We start from the raw sequence: 25000 nt of genomic DNA on the forward strand, positions 1-25000 counted from the left end.
AGGGAAAGAGAAGAGAGAGAGGGGAGAAGAGAGAGGAGAGAAGAGAGGGAGGGGAGAAGAGAGAGGAGAGAAGAGAGGGAGCGAGAGGAGAGATGGGGAAGAGGGAGAATGGGGGGGAGCAGAGAGACAGAGAGAGAGAGAGAGAGAGAGAGAGAGAGAGAGAGAGAGAGAGAGAGAGAGAGAGAGAGAGAGAGAAACACAAAGAAACACTACCCGCTATATAAGCTACTTATATCAGGTAATTAGATAAGGCTACAGTATCTCTGCAGTACTTCACCCAGAAGACATGGACTGTAAAAAGCATCTGACCTGCTACTGGCTGGATAGGCTCTTCCTGCCTATTCATTACAGGGATAGACCTCATCCATCCACATGAACCTGCATTAGACCTGTCATCAGCGTTAGAGCAGAATTTTTACTAGCCTGGGTCCAAAATCTGTACAGTGCGATATTCAAAAAAACTAAATTTCATATTTTGTACTAGCCTGGTCTGAAAACGACTAAGCTGGTCTGAAAAGCTTAATTTCCATGCTTATGGACTTGTATTAGACCTGTCACCAGTGTTAGAGTTGCTGGCCCATGTTGTCTCCAATGCTTCCCGCAGTTGTGTCAATTTTGGCTGGATGTCCTTTGGGTGGTGGGCTATTCTTGATACACACGGGAAACTGTTGAGCGTGAAAAACCCAGCAGCGTTGCAGTTCTTGACACACTCAAACTGGTGCGCCTGTCACCTACAACCACATCCCGTTCAAAGGCACTTAAATATTTAGTCTTGCCCATTCACGCTCTGAATGGCACACATACACAATCCATGTCTCAATTGTCTCAAGGCTTAAAAATCCTTCTTTAACCTGTCTCCTCCCCTTCATCTAAACTGATTGAAGTGGATTTAGAACATTGTCTTCATGCCGCAGAAGAAACAGTAAAGATACTGGCTGAGACAGAAAATAATCAAGTGGACAGACTCGTACAATCTAGTTACATCAAGAGACTCTCCAACGAACCATTAGACCAGGGGGCCTCATTTATCAAGCATGCGTATGCACAAATCTGTGCGTGAACCATGCGTGGGATCATTTCCACTTCAAAGTGTGAGATTTATCAGTGTGAACGTTTGCTTGAGAGTCAACCCCTCCCCCTGTCACTTTACCCGAGGTTTAGCTGAAATGACGCTCCTGATTGCAGCCAACATTGTGCAATTTAATACTATTTCCCCTCTGGTTGGTGTTATCTGTCACGATCGTTGACTGAAGACACGGACCAAGGCGCAGCGTGATAAGCGTACATACTTTTATTTAACGTACTTAACGACAAAAACAACAAACAAACGATACGTGAAGTCCTGAGGTTATAACACTAACAAACCTTTACGGATCAAGATCCCACAAAAGACTAGTGCAAAACAGGCTGCCTAAGTATGGTCCCCAATCAGAGACAACGAGCTACAGCTGTCTCTGATTGGGAACCACCCTGGCCAACATAGATCTAAACGATCTAGAACAAAAAACATAGAAAAACTAAACATAGCAAATCCACACCCTGGCTCAACAATTAAGAGTCCCCAGAGCCAGGGCATGTCATTATCGGAACAACTTAGTCTTACTTTATGAGCAGACTAAGGGTGATTTATCTATTTGACAATCATTCCGTACAACTGAAATAAAGTATTTCTTCATTTACCAAATCCACTGTGGCAATTTACCCGACATGTTGTATGAAGGAAAAACGAATGTATAGCCTAGTCTTAAGTAATCCATTAAATACAACGCTCTTTAAACGCCCTCAACAGTAGAAATGTTTCGAGCTGAAAGACGATGGCCAGAGATTTTCCATGATGTTTCACGACGATTTGTCAGTAAGTCATCGTTTTAAGTCAAAGTCAGATACATTTTGGCTTGAAGTCACGTAAGTGAAAATTCATGTCAAATTCATGTCAAATGAAGTGTATTTTCCTATGAAATTGTGTGTAAATTATTTTTAGCCTAAGTTTCGTTTCAGGGCTTGGTTTTAGCATGGCGTTGTTTATTAATCAGCTGCAAAGTGTGCGAGTCGAGACTGAGCTCAGCGATATAATAGATCATCTTTGGCTACAGATAGTGGATCAATTATAGTTCACTCAGGCCTTTTACAGAGAATGAATAGTCAATTCAGGAAGTGATTTAATTGAGAAGTCATTGAAAATACATGCCCTTTTTTAATAATTGAATTGGAATTTTAGTTTAATTCCTGACTTCACTGCCTTGAGCCCAACCCGTCGAGCCGGTTCGTGACAAGTGGGGGCTCGTCTGGGATCTTGAAAGTGTTGTGTTTGGGAACAAAGGGTCCATTTCGGTCTACTTAACGGGGCGGGTCTCCCATCGACACCAATGCAATAGCAGCTGGGTCTGGTATACTTAGTTCATTTACTTTCATTGAACTAGAAAAAAAAACAGTGAGTCCCGCTTCCTCTTCAATCAATTCAATTTAAATGGCTTTATTAACATTGATAATAAATAGATAATAAACCAAAGTTGTCCTCTGTAGCTCAGCTGGTAGAGCACGGCGCTTGTAACGCCAAGGTAGTGGGTTCGATCCCCGGGACCACCCATACGTAAAAATTTATGCACACATGACTGTAAGTCGCTTTGGATAAAAGCGTCTGCTAAATGGCATATTATTTTATATTATACATAAACAATAAAACAGTAAACATCACACTTACAAAAGTTCCAAAATAATAAAGACATTTCAAATGTCATATAATGTCTATATACAGTGTTGTAACGATGTGCAAATAGTTAAAGTACAAAAAGGGAAATAAATCAACATAAATATGGGTTGTATTTACAATGGTGATTGTTCTTCACTGGTTGCCCTTTTCTTGTGGCAACAAGTCACAAATCTTGCTGTTGTGATGGGACACTGTGGTATTTCACCCAATAGATATGGGAGTTTATCAAAGTTTGATTTTTTTTCAAATTCTTTGTGGGTCTGTGCAATCTGAGGGAAATATGTGTCTCTAATATGGTCATACATTTGGCAGGAGGTTAGGAAGTACAGCTCAGTTTCCACCTCATTTTGTGGGCAGTGTGCACATAGCCTGTCTTCTCTTGAGAGCCAGGTCTGCTTACGTCGGCCTTTCTCAATAGCAAGGCTATGCTCACTGAGTCTGTACATAGTCAAAGCTTTCCTTAAGTTTTGGTCAGTCACAGTGGCCAGGTGTTCTGCCACTGTGTACTCTCTGTTTAGGGCCAAAAAGCATTATAGTTTGCTCTGTTTTTTTGTTTGTTCTTTCCAATGTGTCAAGTAATTCTCTTTTTGTTTTCTCATGATTTGGTTGGGTCTAATTGTGTTATTGTCCTGGGGCTCTGTGGGGTCTGTTTGTGTTTGTGAACAGAGCCCCAGGACCAGCTTACTTAGGGGGCTCTTCTACAGGTTCATCTCTCTGTAGGTGATGGCTTTGTTATGGAAGGTATGGGAATCGCTTCCTTTTAAGTGGTTATATAATTTAACGGCTTTTTTCTGGATTTTGATCATTAGCAGGTATTGGCCTAATTCTGCTCTGCATGCATTATTGGGTGTTTTACGTTGTACATGGAGGATATTTTAGCAAGATTCTGCATGTAGAGTCTCAATTTGGTGTTTGTTCCATTTTGTGAATTCTTGGTTGGTGAGCGGACCCCAGACCTCACAACCATAAAGGACAATGGGTTCTATAACTGATTCAAGTAGTTTTAGCCAGATCCTAATTGGTGTGTTGAATTTTATGTTCCTTTTGATGGCATAGAAGGCTCTTCTTGCCTTGTCTCTCAGGTCATTCACAGCTTTGTGGAAGTTACCTGTGGCGCTGATGTTTAGGCTGAGGTATGTATCTTTTTTCTGTGTAAACAAAAAAGTGTTAAACAAATCAAAATATATTTTATATTTGAGAATCTTCAAATAGCCACCCTTTTCCGTGATGACAGCTTTGCACACTCTTTGCATTCTCTCAGCCAGCTTCACCTGGAATGCTTTTCCAACAGTCTTGAAGGAGTTCCCACATATGCTGAGCACTTGTTGGCTGCTTTTCCTTCACTCTGCGGTCCGACTCATCCCAAACCATCTCATTTGGGTTGAGGTCAGGGGATTGTGGAGGCCAGGTCATCTGATGCAGCACTCCATCACTCTCCTTCTTGGTAAAATAGCCCTTACACAGCCTGGAGGTGTGTTGGGTCATTGTCCTGTTGAAAACAAATGATAATCCCACTAAGACCAAACCAGATGGGATGGCATATCGCTGCAGAATGCTGTGGTATCCATGCTGGTTAAGTGTGCCTTGAATTCTAAATACATCACAGACAGTGTCACCAGCAAAGCACCCCCACACCATAACACCTCCTCCTCCATGCTTTACGGTGGGAAATACACATTCGGCGATCATCCGTTCACCCACACGCGTCTCACAAAGACACAGTGGTTGCAACCAAAATTCTCAAATTTGGACAAATTTGGCCCAAGCAGGTCTCTTCTTCTTATTGGTGTCCTTTAGTAGTGGTTTCTTTGCAGCAATTCGACCATGAAGGCCTGATTCACGCAGTCTCCTCTGAACAGTTGATGTTGAGATCTGTCTGTTACTTGATCTCTGTGAAGCATTTATTTGGGCTGCAATTTCTGAGGCTGGTAACTCTAATGAACTTATCCTCTGCAGCAGAGTTAATTCTGGGTCTTCCATTCCTGTCGCGGTCCTCATGAGAGCCAGTTTCATCATAGCGCTTGATGGTTTTTGCGACTGTACTTGAAGAAACTTTCAAAGTTCTTGAAATGTTCCGTATTGACTGACCTTTATGTCTTAAAGTAATGATGGACTGTCATTTCTCTTTGCTTATTTGAGCTGTTCTTGACATAATATGGACTTGTTTGTTTTACCAAATAGGGCTATCTTCTGTATACCCCTACCTTGTCACAACACAACTGATTGGCTCAAACGCATTAAGAAGGAAATAATTTTGCATCTTCAAAGTGTTAGGCATGTTGTGTAAATCAAATGATACAAACCCCCCAAAATAATATGTTTTCATTCCAGGTTGTAAGGCAACAAAACAGTAAAAATGCCAAGGGGGGTGAATACTTTCGCAAAGCCACTGTATTGCGTTGTACCATATTATCCATTCCCTGATATCAACTGTATGGTATACCGTCCTCCGTGGCTCGGTTGGTAGAGCCTGTAACTGTATGGTATACCGTCCTCCGTGGCTCGGTTGGTAGAGCCTGTAACTGTATGGTATACCGTCCTCCGTGGCTCGGTTGGTAGAGCCTGTAACTGTATGGTATACCGTCCTCCGTGGCTTTCGGTTGGTAGAGCCTGTAACTGTATGGTATACCGTCCTCCGTGGCTCGGTTGGTAGAGCCTGTAACTGTATGGTATACCGTCCTCCGTGGCTCGGTTGGTAGAGCCTGTAACTGTATGGTATACCGTCCTCCGTGGCTCGGTTGGTAGAGCCTGTAACTGTATGGTATACCGTCCTCCGTGGCTCGGTTGGTAGAGCCTGTAACTGTATGGTATACCGTCCTCCGTGGCTCGGTTGGTAGAGCCTGTAACTGTATGGTATACCGTCCTCCGTGGCTCGGTTGGTAGAGCCTGTAACTGTATGGTATACCGTCCTCCGTGGCTCGGTTGGTAGAGCCTGTAACTGTATGGTATACCGTCCTCCGTGGCTCGGTTGGTAGAGCCTGTAACTGTATGGTATACCGTCCTCCGTGGCTCGGTTGGTAGAGCCTGTAACTGTATGGTATACCGTCCTCCGTGGCTCGGTTGGTAGAGCCTGTAACTGTATGGTATACCGTCCTCCGTGGCTCGGTTGGTAGAGCCTGTAACTGTATGGTATACCGTCCTCCGTGGCTCGGTTGGTAGAGCCTGTAACTGTATGGTATACCGTCCTCCGTGGCTCGGTTGGTAGAGCCTGTAACTGTATGGTATACCGTCCTCCGTGGCTCGGTTGGTAGAGCCTGTAACTGTATGGTATACCGTCCTCCGTGGCTCGGTTGGTAGAGCCTGTAACTGTATGGTATACCGTCCTCCGTGGCTCGGTTGGTAGAGCCTGTAACTGTATGGTATACCGTCCTCCGTGGCTCGGTTGGTAGAGCCTGTAACTGTATGGTATACCGTCCTCCGTGGCTCGGTTGGTAGAGCCTGTAACTGTATGGTATACCGTCCTCCGTGGCTCGGTTGGTAGAGCCTGTAACTGTATGGTATACCGTCCTCCGTGGCTCGGTTGGTAGAGCATGGCGCCTGCAACGTCAGGATCATAGATTAGACTCCGGCTGAGGCCATGAAAATGTAGAAGACAATGGAAGTGAGAGAAGGGGAAATAAACAGAAATAAACGAGTTCTTAATTAACACTGGAAGCACGTTCAACGTACACACACACAGAAGCGAATTCCTCCTTCTCCCCAAAAGAGCTTCCAGTGAATATTGTATGCTCCATGTCCCCTATTTGTGCAACTTCAACTCTGCTGACAGTTGGAAAGTAATGATGACACATACAGTAATATTCTGATGAAACCGCTTCTCTACAGCACAGTGTGTGTGTGCTGGAACATATAACACTGATTTATGTTGAGCATTGAGTCAGCTCATTAGTTTACTGGACAGTAGTCCCACAGGACCTGATTGGCAGGACTGCTGAATTACCCACAAGGCTCTGTGTCAAGGACATGGGCTGTGTGTGTGTCCATGGCTAAACAGCTGGTTACCAACGTGAGGAGGGTTAGGTAACAGCTTGTCAACACCTCTCCTTAAAATAGAATCTACCCCACGTTGAATCAGGTGCACTGCTGCTTGGCTGCAACAGAACCCTGCACTCACACTGGTCATATGTGGTTAATTAGTACTAACACATTTTCAATCCTATATATTGATTAATATAATACTTTTTATAACACTCCTTTATGTGGTTTTTTTGGGGTCAATCTTTCTTTTGTGCTAACCCACGACCACCATTTCATCAGCAGATAATATGACAAAGACCGTAATGCAGCCCTCCCGAGTGCCGCAGTGGTCTAAGGCACTGCATCGCAGTGCTTGAGGCGTCACTACAGACCCGGGTTCGATCCCAGGCTGTGTCACAACCGGCCGTTACCGGGAGTCCCATAGGGCGGCGCACAATTGGCCCAGCGTCGTCCGGGTTAGGGGAGGGTTTGGCCTGGGGGGGCTTTACTTGGCTCATCGCACTCTAGCGACTCCTTGTGTCAGGCCTGGATTCGCCATGCCCGAAGGTTTTTTCCAAGATGTTTGGCTAATGAAAACATCCATTGTGATGTAGATGAGAACCTGTGGCCAAATCCACAAGACAGAGTTGATGAACATGTAGAAGTACAGTAATCACTCCTATGTTTTGCTTCTTACAGTACAAGCAAGCAAGTTGAGGAACACTGCATTTGATGTTTTACAGTACTGTATTGTTTTTCATCAATATATTTCAGATTTTGTTCAATGATTCCACTGTGTCTGTAGTATTCTCTCTACTACTGCAGTACTTTTACAGGGATGTATTTACATGTAGTACCATAATGAAACATGTATCACCTATTTTGTACTACAATATTTAATGATTGTACGAACAATGACACAGTGAAACTATCGGTTGCTTGTGTGTGGGTGATCTAAATTAACGTTTCATTGGTATTTCACAATAAATTTGTTTTTTGAACCAATGATTGTGCAAGTGCAAGATTTCTTTAAAGGTATGAATGCACAATGCAATGTTTTGAACATTGGACAGCCTGTGTTACAAGTGATGACCGTTTTGAGTTTTGTGTCTAGAGTTTTGAAAAATGACGTCAAGGTTCTGAAATTAGTGCCAAAGTGATTGTAAAAAACTGTATCTTGAAACTTTCATGATCTAAACATGGAATATTGTTTGTCTGTTTCCATACAACTATGCATTAAGAGTAATGCAACAGTTACTTATCATTTTGAGCAGTTGTATCAATTGATAGTTGGATAATTGTAATGAAATTAATAGACACTCATCTGAAATGTAATGTGTGAATTGCCTTTTGAAATAGTAGTACTTGGATGTTAAGTTGTGTCATATTGAACAGGTGATTTTTGTTAAATGAACAAATGATCTTAGTTTTATGTGTATTGTATCCAAGCAATTGAAAAAAGTGTTAGAGTTTTGAAAAATGTGCATTTTGATCATTGGTTGTGAGTTTTGTGTCTATAGTTTTGAAAAATGACGTCAAGGTTCTGAAATTAGTGCCAAAGTGATTGTAATAAACTGTAAACTGTGTGTGTGTCTGTGTGTGTGTGTGTGTGTATGTGTGTGTGTGTGTGTGTGTGTGTCTGTGTCCCCAGGTGTGTGTGTTGACCCTCCCCTCTACAGAGTGACCAACCCCTCCTCTACAGACCTCCAGAGAGGAGGCGGACCTCCAAACTATACCACCCGTAGTCTCCAGCCCCCATCTACCCCAGCCCTGCCTCGAAGATACCTGCCTGCACAACCCAGAGGGTCGCCTGCTGGTGAGTCATGCTCATAACCACACATATAGTAACCACACATATAGTAACCACACATATAGTAACCACACATATAGTAACCACACATATAGTAACCACACATATAGTAACCACACATATAGTAACCACACATATAGTAACAACACACATATAGTAACCACACATATATAGTAACCACACATATACAGTGAGGGAAAAAAGTATTTGATCCCCTGCTGATTTTGTACGTTTGCCCACTGACAAAGACATGATCATGTCTTGGATGACTTAACAGCGCCGGAGAAGATGGCTGCCGTTTTACAGCCCTCTAACCAATTGTACTATTATGTGTGTTTTTCCGCGTTATTTGTAATTTATTTTGTACATAATGTTTCTGCCATCGTCTCTTATAACCAAAAAGAGCTTCTGGATATCAGGACAGCGATTACTCACCTCGCATTGGACGAAGATTTTTTCTTCAACGAGGCGGTCGCGATGGATATCCTACAGACACCCGACAAGGCCCAAATCCCCGTTATTCGCGTGAGGAAGAGACGGAGATATCGCGGACGCAGATCCGGGTGCCTTGTAAGGATCCGACGGCGAGCGAGTAAACTGCCTCTCCCATCAATCCTATTAGCCAACGTTCAAGCTTTTGAGAATAAAATGGACGATTTAAGATTACGGTTATCCTACCAACGGGACATTAAAAACTGTAATATCTTATGTTTCACGGAGTCGTGGCTGAACGACAACAATGACAACATTCAGCTAGCAGGCTATACGCTACATCGGCAGGACAGAACGTCTGACTCTGGTAAGACAAGGGGTGGCGGTCTCTGTATATTTGTAAACAACAGCTGGTGCACAAAATCAAATACTAAGGAAGTCTCGAGGTTTTGCTCGCCTGAGGTAGAGTATCTTATGATAAGCTGTAGACCACACTATTTACCAAGAGAGTTTTCATCTATATTTTTCATAGCTGTCTATTTACCACCACAAACCAATGCTGGCATTAAGATTGCACTGAATGAGTTGTACAAGGCCATTAATCAACAGGAAAACGCTCATCCAGATGCAGCGCTCCTAGTGGCGGGGACTTTAATGCAGGGAAACTTAAATCCGTTCTACCTAATTTCTACCAGCATGTTAAATGTGCAACCAGAGGGAAAAAAACTCTAGACCACCTTTACTCCACACACAGAGACGCATACAAAGCTCTCCCTCGCCCTCCATTTGGCAAATCTGACCATAACTCTATCCTCCTGATTCCTGCTTATAAGCAAAAACTGAAGCAGGAAGCACCAGTGATTCGGTTAATAAAAAAGTGGTCAGATGACGCAGATGCTAAGCTACAGGACTGTTTTGCTAGCACAGACTGGAACATGTTCGGGATTCTTCAGACAGCATTGAGGAGTACACCACATCAGTCACTGGCTTCATCAATAAGTGCATCGATGATGTCGTCCCCCACAGTGACCGTACGTACATACCCCAACCAGAAGCCATGGATTACAGGAAACATCCGCACTGAGCTAAAGGGTAGAGCTGCCGCTTTCAAGGAACGGGACTCTAACCCGGACGCTTATAAGAAATTCCGCTATGACCTCCGACGAACCATCAAACAGGCAAAGAGTCAATACAGGTCTAAGATTGAATCATACTACACTGGCTCTGACGCTCGTCGGATGTGGCAGGGCTTGAAAACTATTACAGACTACAAAGGGAAGCACAGCCGCGAGCTGCCCAGTGACACAAGCCTACGAGCTAAACCACTTCTATGCTCGCTTCGAGGCAAGCAACACTGAGGCATGCATGAGAGCACCAGCTGTTCCGGATGACTGTGTGATCACGCTCTCCGTGGCCGATGTGAGTAAGACTTTTAAGCAGGTCAACATTCACAAGGCCGCAGGGCCAGACGGATTACCAGGACGTGTACTCCGAGCATGTGCTGACCAACTGGCAAGTGTCTTCACTGACATTTTCAACATGTCCCTGACTGAGTCTGTAATACCAACATGTTTCAAGCAGACCACCATAGTCCCCGTGCCCAAGAACTCTAAGATAACCTGCCTAAATGACTACCGACCCGTAGCACTGACGTCTGTAGCCATGAAGTGCTTTGAAAGACTGGTCATGGCTCACATCAACAGCATAATCCCAGAAACCCTAGACCCACTCCAATTTGCATACCGCCCCAACAGATCCACAGATGATGCAATCTCTATCGCACTCCACACTGCCCTTTCCCACCTGGACAAGAGGAACACCTACGTGAGAATGCTATTCATTGACTACAGCTCAGCATTCAACACCATAGTGCCCTCTAAGCTCATCACTAAGCTAAGGATCCTGGGACTAAACACCTCCCTCTGCAACTGGATCCTGGACTTCCTGACGGGCCGCCCCCAGGTGGTAAGGGTAGGTAACAACACATCTGCCACACTGATCCTCAACACGGGGGCCCCTCAGGGGTGCGTCCTCAGTCCCCTCCTGTACTCTCTGTTCACCCATGACTGCATGGCCAGGCACGACTCCAACACCATCATTAAGTTTGCCGACGACACAACAGTGGTAGGCCTGATCACCGACAACGATGAGACAGCCTATAGGGAGGAGGTCAGAGATCTGGCCGTGTGGTGCCAGGACAACAACCTCTCCCTCAACGTGACCAAGACAAAGGAGATGATTGTGGACTACAGGAAAAAAAAAGAGGACTGAGCACGCCCCCATTCTCATCGACGGGGCTGTAGTGGAACAGGTTGAGAGCTTCAAGTTCCTTGGTGTCCACATCACCAACGAACTATCATGGTCCAAACACACCAAGACAGTCGTGAAGAGGGCACGACAAAGCCTATTCCCCCTCAGGAGACTAAAAAGATTTGGCATGGGTCCTCAGATCCTCAAAAAATTCTACAGCTGCACCATCGAGAGCATCCTGACTGGTTGCATCACCGCCTGGTATGGCAACTGCTTGGCCTCTGACCGCAAGGCACTACAGAGGGTAGTGCGTACGGCCCAGTACATCACTGGGGCAAAGCTCCCTGCCATCCAGGACCTCTATACCAGGCGGTGTCAGAGGAAGGCCCTCAAAATTGTCAAAGACTCCAGCCACCCTAGTCATAGACTGTTCTCTCTGCTACCGCACGGCAAGCGGTACCGGAGTGCCAAGTCTAGGTCCAAAAGACTTCTCAACAGCTTCTACCCCCAAGCCACAAGACTCCTGAACAGCTAATCATGGCTACCCGGACTATTTGCACTGCCCCCCACCCCATCCTTTTTACGCTGCTGCTACTCTGTTAAGTATTTATGCATAGTCACTTTAACTCTACCCACATGTACATATTACCTCAACTACCTCAACTAGCCGGTGCCCCCGCACATTGACTCTGCAACGGTACCCCCTGTATATATAGCCTCCCTACTGTCACTTTATTTTACTGTATATATAGCCTCCCTACTGTCACTTTATTTTACTTCTGCTCTTTTTTTCTCAACACTTTTTTTGTTGTTGTTTTATTCTTACTTTTTTTGTTTAAAATAAATGCACTGTTGGTTAAGGGCTGTAAGTAAGCATTTCACTGCAATGTCTGCACCTGTTGTATTCGGCGCATGTGACCAATAAAATTTGATTTGATTTGATTTGATTTGATCAGTCTATAATTTTAATGGTATGTTTATTTGAACCGTGAGAGACAGAATAACAAACAAAAAAATCCAGAAAAACGCATGTCAAAAATGTTATAAATTGATTTGCATTTTAATGAGGGAAATAAGTATTTGACCCCCTCTCAATCAGAAAGATTTCTGGCTCCCAGGTGTCTTTTATACAGGTAACAAGCTGAGATTAGGAGCACACTCTTAAAGGGAGTGCTCCTAATCTCAGTTTGTTACCTGTATAAAAGACACCTGTCCACAGAAGCAATCAATCAATCAGATTCCAAACTCTCCACCATGGCCAAGACCAAAGAGCTCTCCAAGGATGTCAGGGACAAGATTGTAGACCTACACAAGGCTGGAATGGGCTACAAGACCATCGCCAAGCAGCTTGGTGAGAAGGTGACAACAGTTGGTGCGATTATTCGCAAATGGAAGAAACACAAAATAACTGTCAATCTCCCTCGGCCTGGGGCTCCATGCAAGATCTCACCTCGTGGAGTTACAACATATAGTAACCACACATATAATAACCACACATATAATAACCACACATGTACATAGTACAACCACTCCCTCAACGTGATCAAGACAAAGGAGATGATTGTGGACTACAGGGGAAAAAAAAGAGGACTGAGCACGCCCCCATTCTCATCGACGGGGCTGTAGTGGAGCAGGTTGAGAGCTTCAAGTTCCTTGGTGTCCACATCACCAACAAACTATCATGGTCCAAACACACCAAGACAGTCGTGAAGACAGGCTCATTGTCCTCCTGAAGCCTGGAAGGGATGAGAGAGCATATGGCTTCGTAGCTTCAACCCCACAGCACAAACACACACACACACACACACACACACACACACACACACACACCAACTGATTAATGGACTGCTGAATGCATATTTTTTAAAATCTTGCTTTGTTTGCTCTTTTCCATATTATGTCTATCTCCGATAAGCTACCCAGGAAAGGGCTGAAAATAGCCCATATTAATATATGTAGCCTTAAAAATAAGGTTCATGAAATCAATAACTGGCTAACATCAGATACAGTTCCAGTCAAAAGTTTGGACACACCTATTCATTTAAGGGTTTTTCTTTATTTTTACTATTTTCTACATTGTAGAATAATAGTGAAGACATCACAACTATGAAATAACACATATGGAATCATGTAGTAACCAAAAAAGTGTTAAGAAAATCAAAACAAATTTGAGATTTGAGATTCTTAAAAGAAGCCACCCTTTGCCTTGATGACAGTTTTGCACACTATTGACATTCTCTCAACCAGCTTCAACTGGAATGAAGCACCAGTGACTCGGTCAATAAAGAAGTGGTCAGATGACGTAGATGCTAAGCTACAGGACTGTTTTGCTAGCACAGAATGGAATATGTTCCGGGATTCTTCCGATGGCATTGAGGAGTACACCACATCAGTCACTGGCTTCATCAATAAGTGCATTGATGATGTCGTCCCCAACCAGAACTATGGATTACAGGCAACATCCGCACTGAGCTAAAGGGTAGAGCTGCCGCTTTCAAGGAGCGGGACAATAACCCAGACGCTTATAAGAAATCCCGCTATGCCCTCCGACGGACCATCAAACAGGCAATGCGTCATTACAGGACTAAGATTGAATCGTACTACACCGGCTCCGACGCTCATCGGATGTGGCAGGGCTTGCAAACTATTACAGACTACAAAGGGAAGCACAGCCACGTGCTGCCCAGTGGCACGAGCCTACCAGACGAGCTAAATCACTTCTATGCTCGCGTCGTCAGCCCGGTCCGGCCTGTTCCTGGCCCTTGCACCAAGCCTGTGGTGCGCGTCGCCAGCCCGGTCCGGCCTGTTCCTGCTCCCCGCACCAAGCCTATGGTGCGCGTTGCCAGCCCGGTCCGGCCTGTTCCTGCTCCCCGCACCAAGCCTGTGGTGCGCGTCGCCAGCCCGGTCCGGCGCCCCGCAAGCGTGTGCGCCCGTGTTCCTGCTCCCGCACCAAGCCTGTGGTGCGCGTCGCCAGCCCGGTCCGGCCTGTTCCTGTCCCTCGCACCAAGCCTGTGGTGCACGTCGTCAGCCCGGTCCGGCCTGTTCCTGCCCCCTCGCACCAAGCCTGTGGTGCGCGTCGCCAGCCCGGTCCGGCCTGTTCCTGCTTCCCGCACCAAGCCAATGGTGCACGTCGTCAGCCCGGTCCGGCCCGTTCCTGCCCCTCGCACCAAGCCAGTGGTGCGCGTCGCCAGCCCGGTCCGGCCTATTCCTGCTCCCCGCACCAAGCCAGTGGTGCGGCGTCGTCAGCCCGGTCCGGCCCGTTCCTGCTCCCGCGCACCAAGCCAGTGGTGCGGCGTCGTCAGCCCGGTCCGGCCTGTTCCTGCCCCTCGCACCAAGCCTGTGGTGCGCGTCGCCAGCCCGGTCCGGCCTGTTCCTGCTTCTCGCACCAAGCCAGTGGTGCGCGTCGCCAGCCCGGTCCGGCCTATTCCTGCTCCCCGCACCAAGCCAGTGGTGCGCGTCGTCAGCCCGGTCCGGCCCGTTCCTGCTCCCCGCACCAAGCCAGTGGTGCGCGTCGTCAGCCCGGTCCGGCCCGTTCCTGCTCCCCACACCAAGCCAGTGGTGCGCGTCGTCAGTCCGGCACGGTCCGTGCCTGTTCCACCGGTGCCTGGTCCGGCACCGGTCAGCTGCTCCATACCGGAGCCAGAGCAATCCGCTCCACCGGTGTCCAGTCCAGCTCCGGCCAGTGGGACCAGACCAGGGTCGCTACGGGGGGTTAGAGAGAGAGTGGTGGTCACGCCCGGAGCCGGATCCGCCTCCGAGGCAGAATGCCCACCCGGCCCCTACCCCGTTGTGTTGGTGTGGCGCGGTCGCAGTCCGCGCCTTTGGGGGGGGGGGTACTGTCACGCCCTGGCTCTGGGGACTCTTAAATGTTGAGCCAGGGTGTGGATTTGCTATGTTTAGTTTTTCTATGCTTTTGTTCTAGATCGTTTAGATCTATGTTGGCCAGGGTGGTTCCCAATCAGAGGCAGCTGTAGCTCGTTGTCTCTGATTGGGGACCATACTTAGGCAGCCTGTTTGGCACTAGTATTTTGTGGGATCTTGTTCCGTAGGGTTTTGTGTATAACCTAGGACTTCACGTATCGTTTGGTTTATTGTTTTGGTTCGTGTGTGTACACAAATAAAGAATGTACGCTTATCACGCTGCGCCTTGGTCCGCTTCATCTGTCGACGATCGTGACAGATTGCTTAATTACATGTTTCTGATTTGTTGCTGTGTTTGATTGACAGGTGTGAGGAAGGAGTTCCAGAGGAGTTCTGAGATCACAAGGTCCCTCCCCTCCTCTCCTAAAAGGCTGGCTGTGGTGCCTCCTAAACCCCAGTCACCAGGTGGGGCACACTCACAGGCACACTCAGACACACTCACAGACACACACAGGCACAGGCACACACACTCACACACACAGGCACACACACTCACACGCACACACACTCACACACACAGGCACACACACTCACACGCACACACACTCACACACACAGGCACACTCAGACACACTCAGACACACTCACAGGCACACACAGGCACAGGCACACACACTCACACACACAGGCACACACACTCACACGCACACACACTCACACACACAGGCACACACACTCACACGCACACACACTCACACACACAGGCACACTCAGACACACTCAGACACACTCACAGGCACACACAGGCACAGGCACACACACTCACACACACAGGCACACACACTCACACACACAGGCACACACACTCACACGCACACACACTCACACACACACAGGCACACACACACACACACAGGCACACACACTCACACACACACACACACAGGCACACACTCACACACACACACACTCACACACACAGGCACACACACTTACACACACACACACAGGCACACACACTCACACACACACACACAGGCACACACACTCACACACACGCACACACACACACACACACACACACACACATACACACATACATGCATACACGCATACACCAGATAGCGTGGGGAGAGAAGTGAGAATATTAAGTGGAGAAAACATAATGACAACATGAGACAACATGATGGGGGAGGGGCAGGAAGAGGAGGGGCAGGGGGAGGGGCAGGAAGAGGAGGGGGAGGGGAAGGGGCAGGAAGAGGAGGGGGACGGGCAGGAAGAGGAGGGGGAGGGGAAGGGGCAGGGGTGTCCTGTAAATGCTCCCTTTCATTCACTGTCAAAGCCAACTGTCTCCCCCTCACCCCTCCCCCCAGCTCATTACCGGAGACAGATGACGCCCCCTGTTGTCATGGAGACCGGTCCTTCACTGCAGGGTTAACAGATGTTTTAGAGCTGAATAGATGGTGGATGATGGTGTTAGGGTAGCTCAGTTGGTAAGACATGTTGCAACGCCAGGATAGTGGGTTCAATTCCCAGGACCACCCATGAAACAAATGTATGCGTGCATGACTGTTAGTTGCTTTGGATAAAAGTGTCTGCTAAATATGGTTATCTTAGATTGACTACTAGAGAAGACGACTAGAGAGTATTATGGGCTGTGGGAAAAAGATATGAAGCCCACAAAGCTCCTATGGGACATCATAGGGTTGTGTAAAATAAAATAGAATTACTATTTTATATATATACAGTACCAGTCACAAGTTTGTACACACCTACTCATTCCAGGGTTTTTCTTTATTTTTACTATTTTCTACATTGTAGAATAATAGTGAAGACATCAAAACTATGAAATAACACATATGGAATCATGTAGTAACCAAAAAAAGTGTTAAACAAATCAAAATATATTTTATATTTGAGATTCTTCAAAGTAGCCACCCCTTTGCCTTGATGACAGTTTTGCACACTCTTGGACTCTCACACACCCTCTCTCTCTCTGTGTGTCTCTCTCTCCGTCTCTCTTCTCCTCCCCTCCTCTCTCTCTCTCTCTCTCTCTCTCTCTCTCTCTCTCTCTCTCTCTCTCTCTCTCTCTCTCTCTCTCTCTCTCTCTCTCTCTCTCTCTCTCTCTCTCTCTCTCTCTTCTCCCTCTCGGTCTCCCTTCCCCTCTTTTCCCTCTCTCTCCAGTCCTCTCCAGGCAGCGTCCAGCAGCAGTTCCTCCCGGCTCCCCTCGGCGCGTTCCCCCCTTCAGGCCAAAGCAGGAGAACCTGCAGAGGGAGAAAGAGGAGGCGCAGTGGAAGGAGAGAGAGAGGGAGAAACAGAGGGAGGAGGTATGTGGTTCTGAAAATGGTGCTTGTGTGGCGATTGTGCTTCAAGCCGGATCGTCTTGATGTTACAAGACTGTGTTAGCCCACCTTAGGCATCATCTCTGGGAGCTAAAGCAAGTTTTCAGGTTTCAGACAAGGTTACTCTATAGGAGAGTATGATTCACCAAACTCACATTACCAGAGCTGTGGGTTTGATTACTGCATTGGTCTTATATATAGAAAAAAAATAAAGTTACTGTATGGTCCAGTGACTGCAGTGTGATATGTTGTGCGTATTTACCACAAGACTGTTTTAGTCCGCTGAGCTGAAGCCCTAGACTTTATTCTTGTTTCATAGCTGAGGGGCGGCAGGTAGCCCAGCGGTTAGAGCGTTGGGCCAGTAACCGGAAGGTTGCTAGTTTGAATTCCCGAGCCGACAAGGTGAAAATATCTGTCATTCTGCCCAGGAGCAAGGCAATTAACCCTAATTGCGCCCAATCTGGCAGCCCCTGCCCGCACTGCTCCATTTCGGAAGGGTTGGGTTAAAAGTAACATTTCGGTTGGACATTTAATGATCAAAATAATATAATCCTTTAATTGTTTCAGAGGATAACACCATATATCATCATGTTACTGTAGATCATCATGTTACTGTATACAGTATCATCATGTTACTGTAGATCATAATGTTACTGTAGATCATCATGTTACTGTAGATCATAATGTTACTGTATACAGTATCATCATGTTACTGTAGATCATAATGTTACTGTAGATCATCATGTTACAGTAGATCATCATGTTACTGTATACAGTATCATCATGTTACTGTAGATCATCATGTTACTGTAGATCATCATGTTACTGTAGATCATCATGTTACTGTAGATCATCATGTTACTGTAGATCATAATGTTACTGTAGATCATCATGTTACTGTAGATCATAATGTTACTGTAGATCATCATGTTACTGTAGATCATCATGTTACTGTATGTTACTGTATCAAATCACATGTTATTTGTCACATGCTAACAGTGAAATTGCTGACTTACGGGTCCTTTTCCAACAATTCAGAGTTAAAGATAAGATAACAAATGTAATAAAAAAATAATAATATTGGCACAGTGAATAACGAATCATAATCATCATGTTACTGTAGATCATCATGTTACTGTAGATCATCATGTTACTGTAGATCATAATGTTACTGTAGATCATCATGTTACTGTAGATCATCATGTTACTGTAGATCATAATGTTACTGTAGATTATAATGTTACTGTAGATCATCATGTTACTGTAGATCATCATGTTACTGTAGATCATCACGTTACTGTATATGAGATTCATATGTGTTATCATGGTATTGTTATAGGTCCAGAGGCTTCAGAATCGCTGTGTGAAGCAGGAGGATCAGCTGACATCACTGAGAGAGGAACTGAGGAAGACTAAGCTAGGACTACAAGCCTTCATCATTACTACCCAACACTACTGTCTGCAGGTAACAAACACACACACTATACACACTGGCAAACACCTCATCTCACTCCCCTTACCTCATCTCACTCCCCTTACCTCATCTCACTCCCCTTACCTCATCTCACTACCCTTACCTCATCTCACTCCCTTTACCTCATCTCACTCCCCTTACCTCATCTCACTCCCTTTACCTCATCTCACTCCCCTTACCTCATCTCACTCCCCTTACCTCATCTCACTCCCCCTTACCTCATCTCACTCCCCCCTTACCTCATCTCACTCCCCTTACCTCATCTCACTCCCCTTACCTCATCTCACTCCCCTTACCTCATCTCACTCCCCTTACCTCATCTCACTCCCCTTACCTCATCTCACTCCCCTTACCTCATCTCACTCCCTTTACCTCATCTCACTCCCCTTACCTCATCTCACTCCCCTTACCTCATCTCACTCCCCTTACCTCATCTCACTCCCCTTACCTCATCTCACGCCCCTTACCTCATCTCACTCCCTTTACCTCATCTCACTCCCCTTACCTCATCTCACTCCCCTTACCTCATCTCACTCCCCTTACCTCATCTCACTCCCCTTACCTCATCTCACTCCCCTTACCTCATCTCACTCCCCTTACCTCATCTCACTCCCCTTACCTCATCTCACTCCCCTTACCTCATCTCACCCCTCTTACCTCATCTCACTCCCCTTACCTCATCTCACGCCCTTTACCTCATCTCACGCCCCTTACCTCATCTCACTCCCCTTACCTCATCTCACTCCCCCTTACCTCATCTCACTCCCCTTACCTCATCTCACTCCCCTTACCTCATCTCACGCCCCTTACCTCATCTCACTCCCCTTACCTCATCTCACGCCCCTTACCTCATCTCACTCCCCTTACCTCATCTCACGCCCCTTACCTCATCTCACTCCCCTTACCTCATCTCACGCCCCTTACCTCATCTCACGCCCCTTACCTCATCTCACTCCCCTTACCTCATCTCACGCCCCTTACCTCATCTCACTCCCCTTACCTCATCTCACGCCCCATTATCAAATCAAATCAAATCAAATTGTATTTGTCACATACACGTGTTTAGCAGATGTTACAGCGGGTGTAGCGAAATGCTTGTGCTTCTAGCTCCAACAGTGCAGTAATATCTAACAATTTCACAACATATACCCAATACACACAAATCTAAGTAAGGAATGGAATTTAAGAATATATACATATATGGACAAGCAATGACAGAGCGGCATGGACTAAGATACAGTAGAATATTATAGAATAGAATGCAGTATATACTAGGGCTGTCAAATGATTACAATTTTTAATCAAATTAATCAGAATTTTCAGTGGATTAATCATGATTAATCACTATTTGCAATTACACCTGAATCCTAACCATTTTTTTTCTGAAATGCATACCAAAAGATAAATAACAGGACACAGATACATAATTTTCATATTATGTCTGTTTATTAACACAGCCAAATAATGGTGTTTTAAATCAAGCTGAAACATACTACACACCATAATATTTGTCTTTGGCTGTGGCTCTTGACGGTGGCTTATAGAATGAGTCTTGAGACGCCACTTGCAAAACATCAAGGAAACCTGAGTCTTCTACAATGCTAATGGGTCTACAATCCTTTGCAATCCATTTTGCTATTGTGTTGGTCAAATTATCTGAGGTTGATTTTGTTAATTGCCTGCAAACATTCAGCGTGGTCTGGCGCAAACCACTTGCTGAATCTGACGGCCCAGCAAACGCATGTTTGGCGTTGACATGGTACTTCAAGCTTGAACAGCTCCGGTGAAATTGAAACTCCTTCTTACAAATCTTGCAAATAACCTTGTACTTGTTAACTGTACCATCATCATTCTTTTTATATTTGAATCCGTCAATAGGCCCACTTTGCTCACCTTGCTCCATCTCGCCTCTAGCTCCCAACCACTTTCCTGACCTGAATAATTTGTCACACTGCGCATGCGTGAAATGCGTTAAAAAAATTGACGTAATTAACAGCAAACAACTAATTAACGTCGTTAACGCGCTATTTTTGACAGCCCTAGTATATACATATGAGATGAGTAGTGCAAGATATGTAAACATTATTAAAGTGATTGTAAACATTATTAAAGTGACTAGTGTTCCATTTCTTAAAGTGGCCAGTGATTTCAATAGGCAGCAGCAGCCTCTAATGTGCTTGTGATGGCTATTTAACAGTCTGATGGCCTTGAGATAGAAGCTGTTTTTCATTCTCTCGGTCCCAGCTTTGATGCACCTGTACTGACCTCGCCTTCTGGATGATAGTGGGGTGAACAGGCAGTGGCTCGGGTGGTTGATGTCCTGGAGGGCGGGTAGTTTGCCCCCGTTAATGCGTTCGGCAGACCGCACCACCCTCTGGAGAGCCCTGCGGTTGCGGGCGGTGCAGTTGCCGTACCAGGCGGTGATACAGCCCAACAGGATGCTCTCAATTGTGCATCTGTAAAAGTTTGTGAGGGTTTTACGTGCCAAGCCACATTTCTTCAGCCTCCTGAGGTTGAAGAGGCTCTGTTGCGCCTTCTTCACCACACTGTCTGTGTGGGTGGACCATTTCAGTTTGTCAGTGATGTGTACGCCAAGGAACTTGAATCTTTCCACCTTCTCCACTGCGGTCCTGTCGATGTGGATAGGAGGGTGCACCCTCTGCTGTTTCCTGAAGATCACGATCATCTCCTTAGTTTTGTTGACGTTGAGTAATATAATATAATTAATATGCCATTTAGCAGACGCTTTTATCCAAAGCGACTTACAGTCATGTGTGCATAAATTTTTACGTATGGGTGGTCCCGGGGATCAAACCCACTACCCTGGCGTTACAAGCGCCATGCTCTACCAATTGAGCTACAGAGGACCACGATATAACAACACAACATATCACACTGCAGTCACTGGATCATACAGCCAGCGTATTTTAATAGGTAAATAATCAAAAGTACACATCTCCAAGCAAGCAGCCCTGTCCTCATCACATTCTAAGGGGAGTGAGATGAGATGAGGTAAGGGGAGTGAGATGAGGTAAAGGGAGTGAGATGAGGTAAGGGAAGTGAGATGAGGTAAGGGTAGTGAGATGAGGTAAAGGGAGTGAGATGAGGTAAGGGAAGTGAGATGAGGTAAAGGGAGTGAGATGAGGTAAAGGGAGTGAGATGAGGTAAAGGGAGTGAGATGAGGTAAGGGAAGTGAGATGAGGTAAGGGTAGTGAGATGAGGTAAGGGGAGTGAGATGAGGTAAGGGGCGTGAGATGAGGTAAGGGAAGTGAGATGAGGTAAAGGGAGTGAGATGAGGTAAGGGGAGTGAGATGAGGTAAGGGAAGTGAGATGAGGTAAGGGAAGTGAGATGAGGTAAGGGGAGTGAGATGAGGTACCTTTGTTGTGTAAAATATCCCAGACACTGTGTCCTAAATGTAGTACTGTGTCCACTTCATCTCATTTACGATATGATGTAACTGGGGCGGCAGGTAGCTTAGTGGTTAAGAGCGTTGTGCCAGTAACCGAAAGGTCGCTGGTTCTAATCCCCGAGCCGACTAGGTGAAAAATCTGTCGATGTGCCCTTGAGCAAGGCACTTAACCCTAATTGCTCCTGTAAGTCGCTCTGGATAAGAGCTTCTACTAAATGACAAAAAAATTTAAATCATGGTGAAATGGTGTCTGTCTGAGTGTCATTGCAGTCCTACACCCAGTCCCACTCTCAAATACGGTGTAGGGAGAAGTTGTCCCTGGAAGAAGCTGATCTTAGGTCCGTTTTAGCATTTACTCCACTAATGGTTAAGGTTAGGCTTGGGAGATGGGGAAGCTGATCCTAGATCAGGGGGAAACTTTACCCAGGAGCTTCAGTTACACAGCCCTACATGGTCCGTGTTTAAAGGGGAACTGCCTGCTGGAACCAACGTTTAAAGGGGAACTGCCTGCTAGAACCAACGTTTAAAGGGGAACTGCCTGCTAGAACCAACGTTTAAAGGGGAACTGCCTGCTAGAACCAACGTTTAAAGGGGAACTGCCTGCTAGAACCAACGTTTAAAGGGGAACTGCCTGCTAGAACCAACGTTTAAAGGGGAACTGCCTGCTAGAACCAACTTCCTTTGGTAATAAACAGCTTATGTGGCATCGATATGAGTCAGAAGCATTAATTGACTACAAAGTGTACATAGGATAATTGGTCATAAAGTAAGTCTCGTCCAAAAGGAGGAAGTGAGTTCGTCTCGACAGGGATGGATGGGTTGGGTATGAATTACTTACATGCCCACTTTTTAGAACCGTCTGATAAATAATTTGAAGATATTAGCTTTCCACATAAATATTTGTATCGGTATTCCACAGGTCCTCTGTAGCTCAATTGGTTAGAGCATGGCGCTTGCAATGCCAGGGTTGTGGGTTCGATCCCCGGGACCACCCATACCTTAAAATGTATGCACACATAAGGATAAAAGCATCTGCTAAATGGCATATTATCATTATTATTATAAAGTGCCAATATTATATACAGTTGAAGTCGGATGTTTACATACACCTTAGCCAAATACATTTAAACTCAGTTTTTCACAATTCCTGACATTTAATCCTAGTAAAAATTCCCTGTTTTGGGTCAGTTAGGATCACCACTTTATTTTAAGAATGTGAAATGTCAGAATAATAGTAGAGAGAATGATTTATTTCAGCTTTTATTTCTTTCATCACATTCCCAGTGGGTCAGAAGTTTACATACACTCAATTAGTATTTGGTAGCATTGCCTTTAAATTGTTTAACTTGGGTCAAACGTTTCGGGTAGCCTTCCACAAGCTTCCCACAATAAGTTGGGTGAATTTTGGCCCATTCCTCCTGACAGAGCTGGTGTAACTGAGTCAGGTTTGTAGGCCTCCTTGCTCGCACATGCTTTTTCAGTTCTGCCCACAAATGTTCTATAGGATTGAGGTCAAGGCTTTGTGATGGCCACTCCAATACCTTGACTTTGTTGTCCTTAAGCCATTTTGCCATAACTTTGGAAGTATGCTTTGGGTCATTGTCCATTTGAAAGACCCATTTGCGACCAAGCTTTAACTTTCTGACTGATTTCTTGAGATGTTGCTTCAATATATCCACATAATTTTCCTTCCTCATGATGCCATCTATTTTGTGAAGTGCACCAGTCCCTCCTGCAGCAAAGCACCCCCACAGCATGATGCTGCCACCCCCGTGCTTCACGGTTGGGATGGTGTTCATCGGCTTGCAAGGAACCCCCTTTTTCCTCCAAACATAACGATGGTCATTATGGTCAAACAGTTCTATTTTTGTTTAATCAGACCGGAGTACATTTCTCCAAAAACTACCATCTTTGTCCCCATGTGCAGTTGCAAACCTTAGTCTGGCTTTTTTATGGCGGTTTTGGAGCAGTGGCTTCTTCCTTGCTGAGCGGCCTTTCAGGTTATGTCGATATAGGACTCGTTTTACTGTGGATATAGATACTTTTGTACCTGTTTCCTCCAGCATCTTCACAAGGTCCTTTGCTGTTGTTCTGGGATTGATTTGCACTTTTTGCACCAAAGTACGTTAATCTCTAGGAGACAGAACGCGTCTCATTCCTGAGCGGTATGACGGCTGCGTGGTCCCATGGTGTTTATACTTGCGTACTATTGTTGGTACAGATGAACGTGGTACCTTCAGGCGTTTGGAAATTGCTCCCAAGGATGAATCAGACTTGTGGAGGTCTACAATTCTTTTTTCTGATGTCTTGGCTGATTTCTTTGGATTTTCCGATGATGTCAAGCAAAGAAGCACTGAGTTTGAAGGTAGGCCTTGAAATACATCCACAGGTACACCTCAAATTGACTCAAATGATGTCAATTAGAAGCTTCTAAAGCCAAGACATCATTTTCTGGAATTTTCCAAGCTGTTTAAAGGCACAGTCAACTTAGTGTATGTAAACTTCTGACCCACTGGAATTGTGATACAGTGAATTATAAGTGAAATAATCTGTCAGTAAACAATTGTTGGAAAAATTGTGTCATTCACAAAGTAGATGTCCTAACCGACTTGCCAAAACTATAGTTTGTGTGTGGAGTGGCAGGAATTGTGAAAAATGAGTTTTAATGACTCTAAGAGTATGTAAACTTCCGACTTCAACTGTACGTAGAATAAACAAATATGTCTGCTCATTTCGAGTGAACATCATTCAGCC

General features: G+C 45.5%; 1 protein-coding gene across 2 annotated transcripts in view; it reads left to right on the forward strand.

Moving 5' to 3' along the window:
• mtus2a (microtubule associated tumor suppressor candidate 2a) overlaps positions 1 to 25000 on the forward strand; it is a gene marked incomplete at its 5' end in the record, with an annotated part of 63745 nt that overhangs the window by 20974 nt on the left and 17771 nt on the right. For both annotated transcript variants that reach the window (XM_045208221.1, XM_045208223.1), the window contains 4 exon segments: positions 8319 to 8483; positions 15387 to 15485; positions 17205 to 17347; positions 18702 to 18827. In XM_045208221.1, coding sequence (XP_045064156.1) covers positions 8319 to 8483; positions 15387 to 15485; positions 17205 to 17347; positions 18702 to 18827 — 533 coding nt within the window.

This window comes from Coregonus clupeaformis, chromosome 27, assembly GCF_020615455.1.
Source record: "Coregonus clupeaformis isolate EN_2021a chromosome 27, ASM2061545v1, whole genome shotgun sequence".
Lineage (NCBI taxonomy): Eukaryota > Metazoa > Chordata > Actinopteri > Salmoniformes > Salmonidae > Coregonus > Coregonus clupeaformis.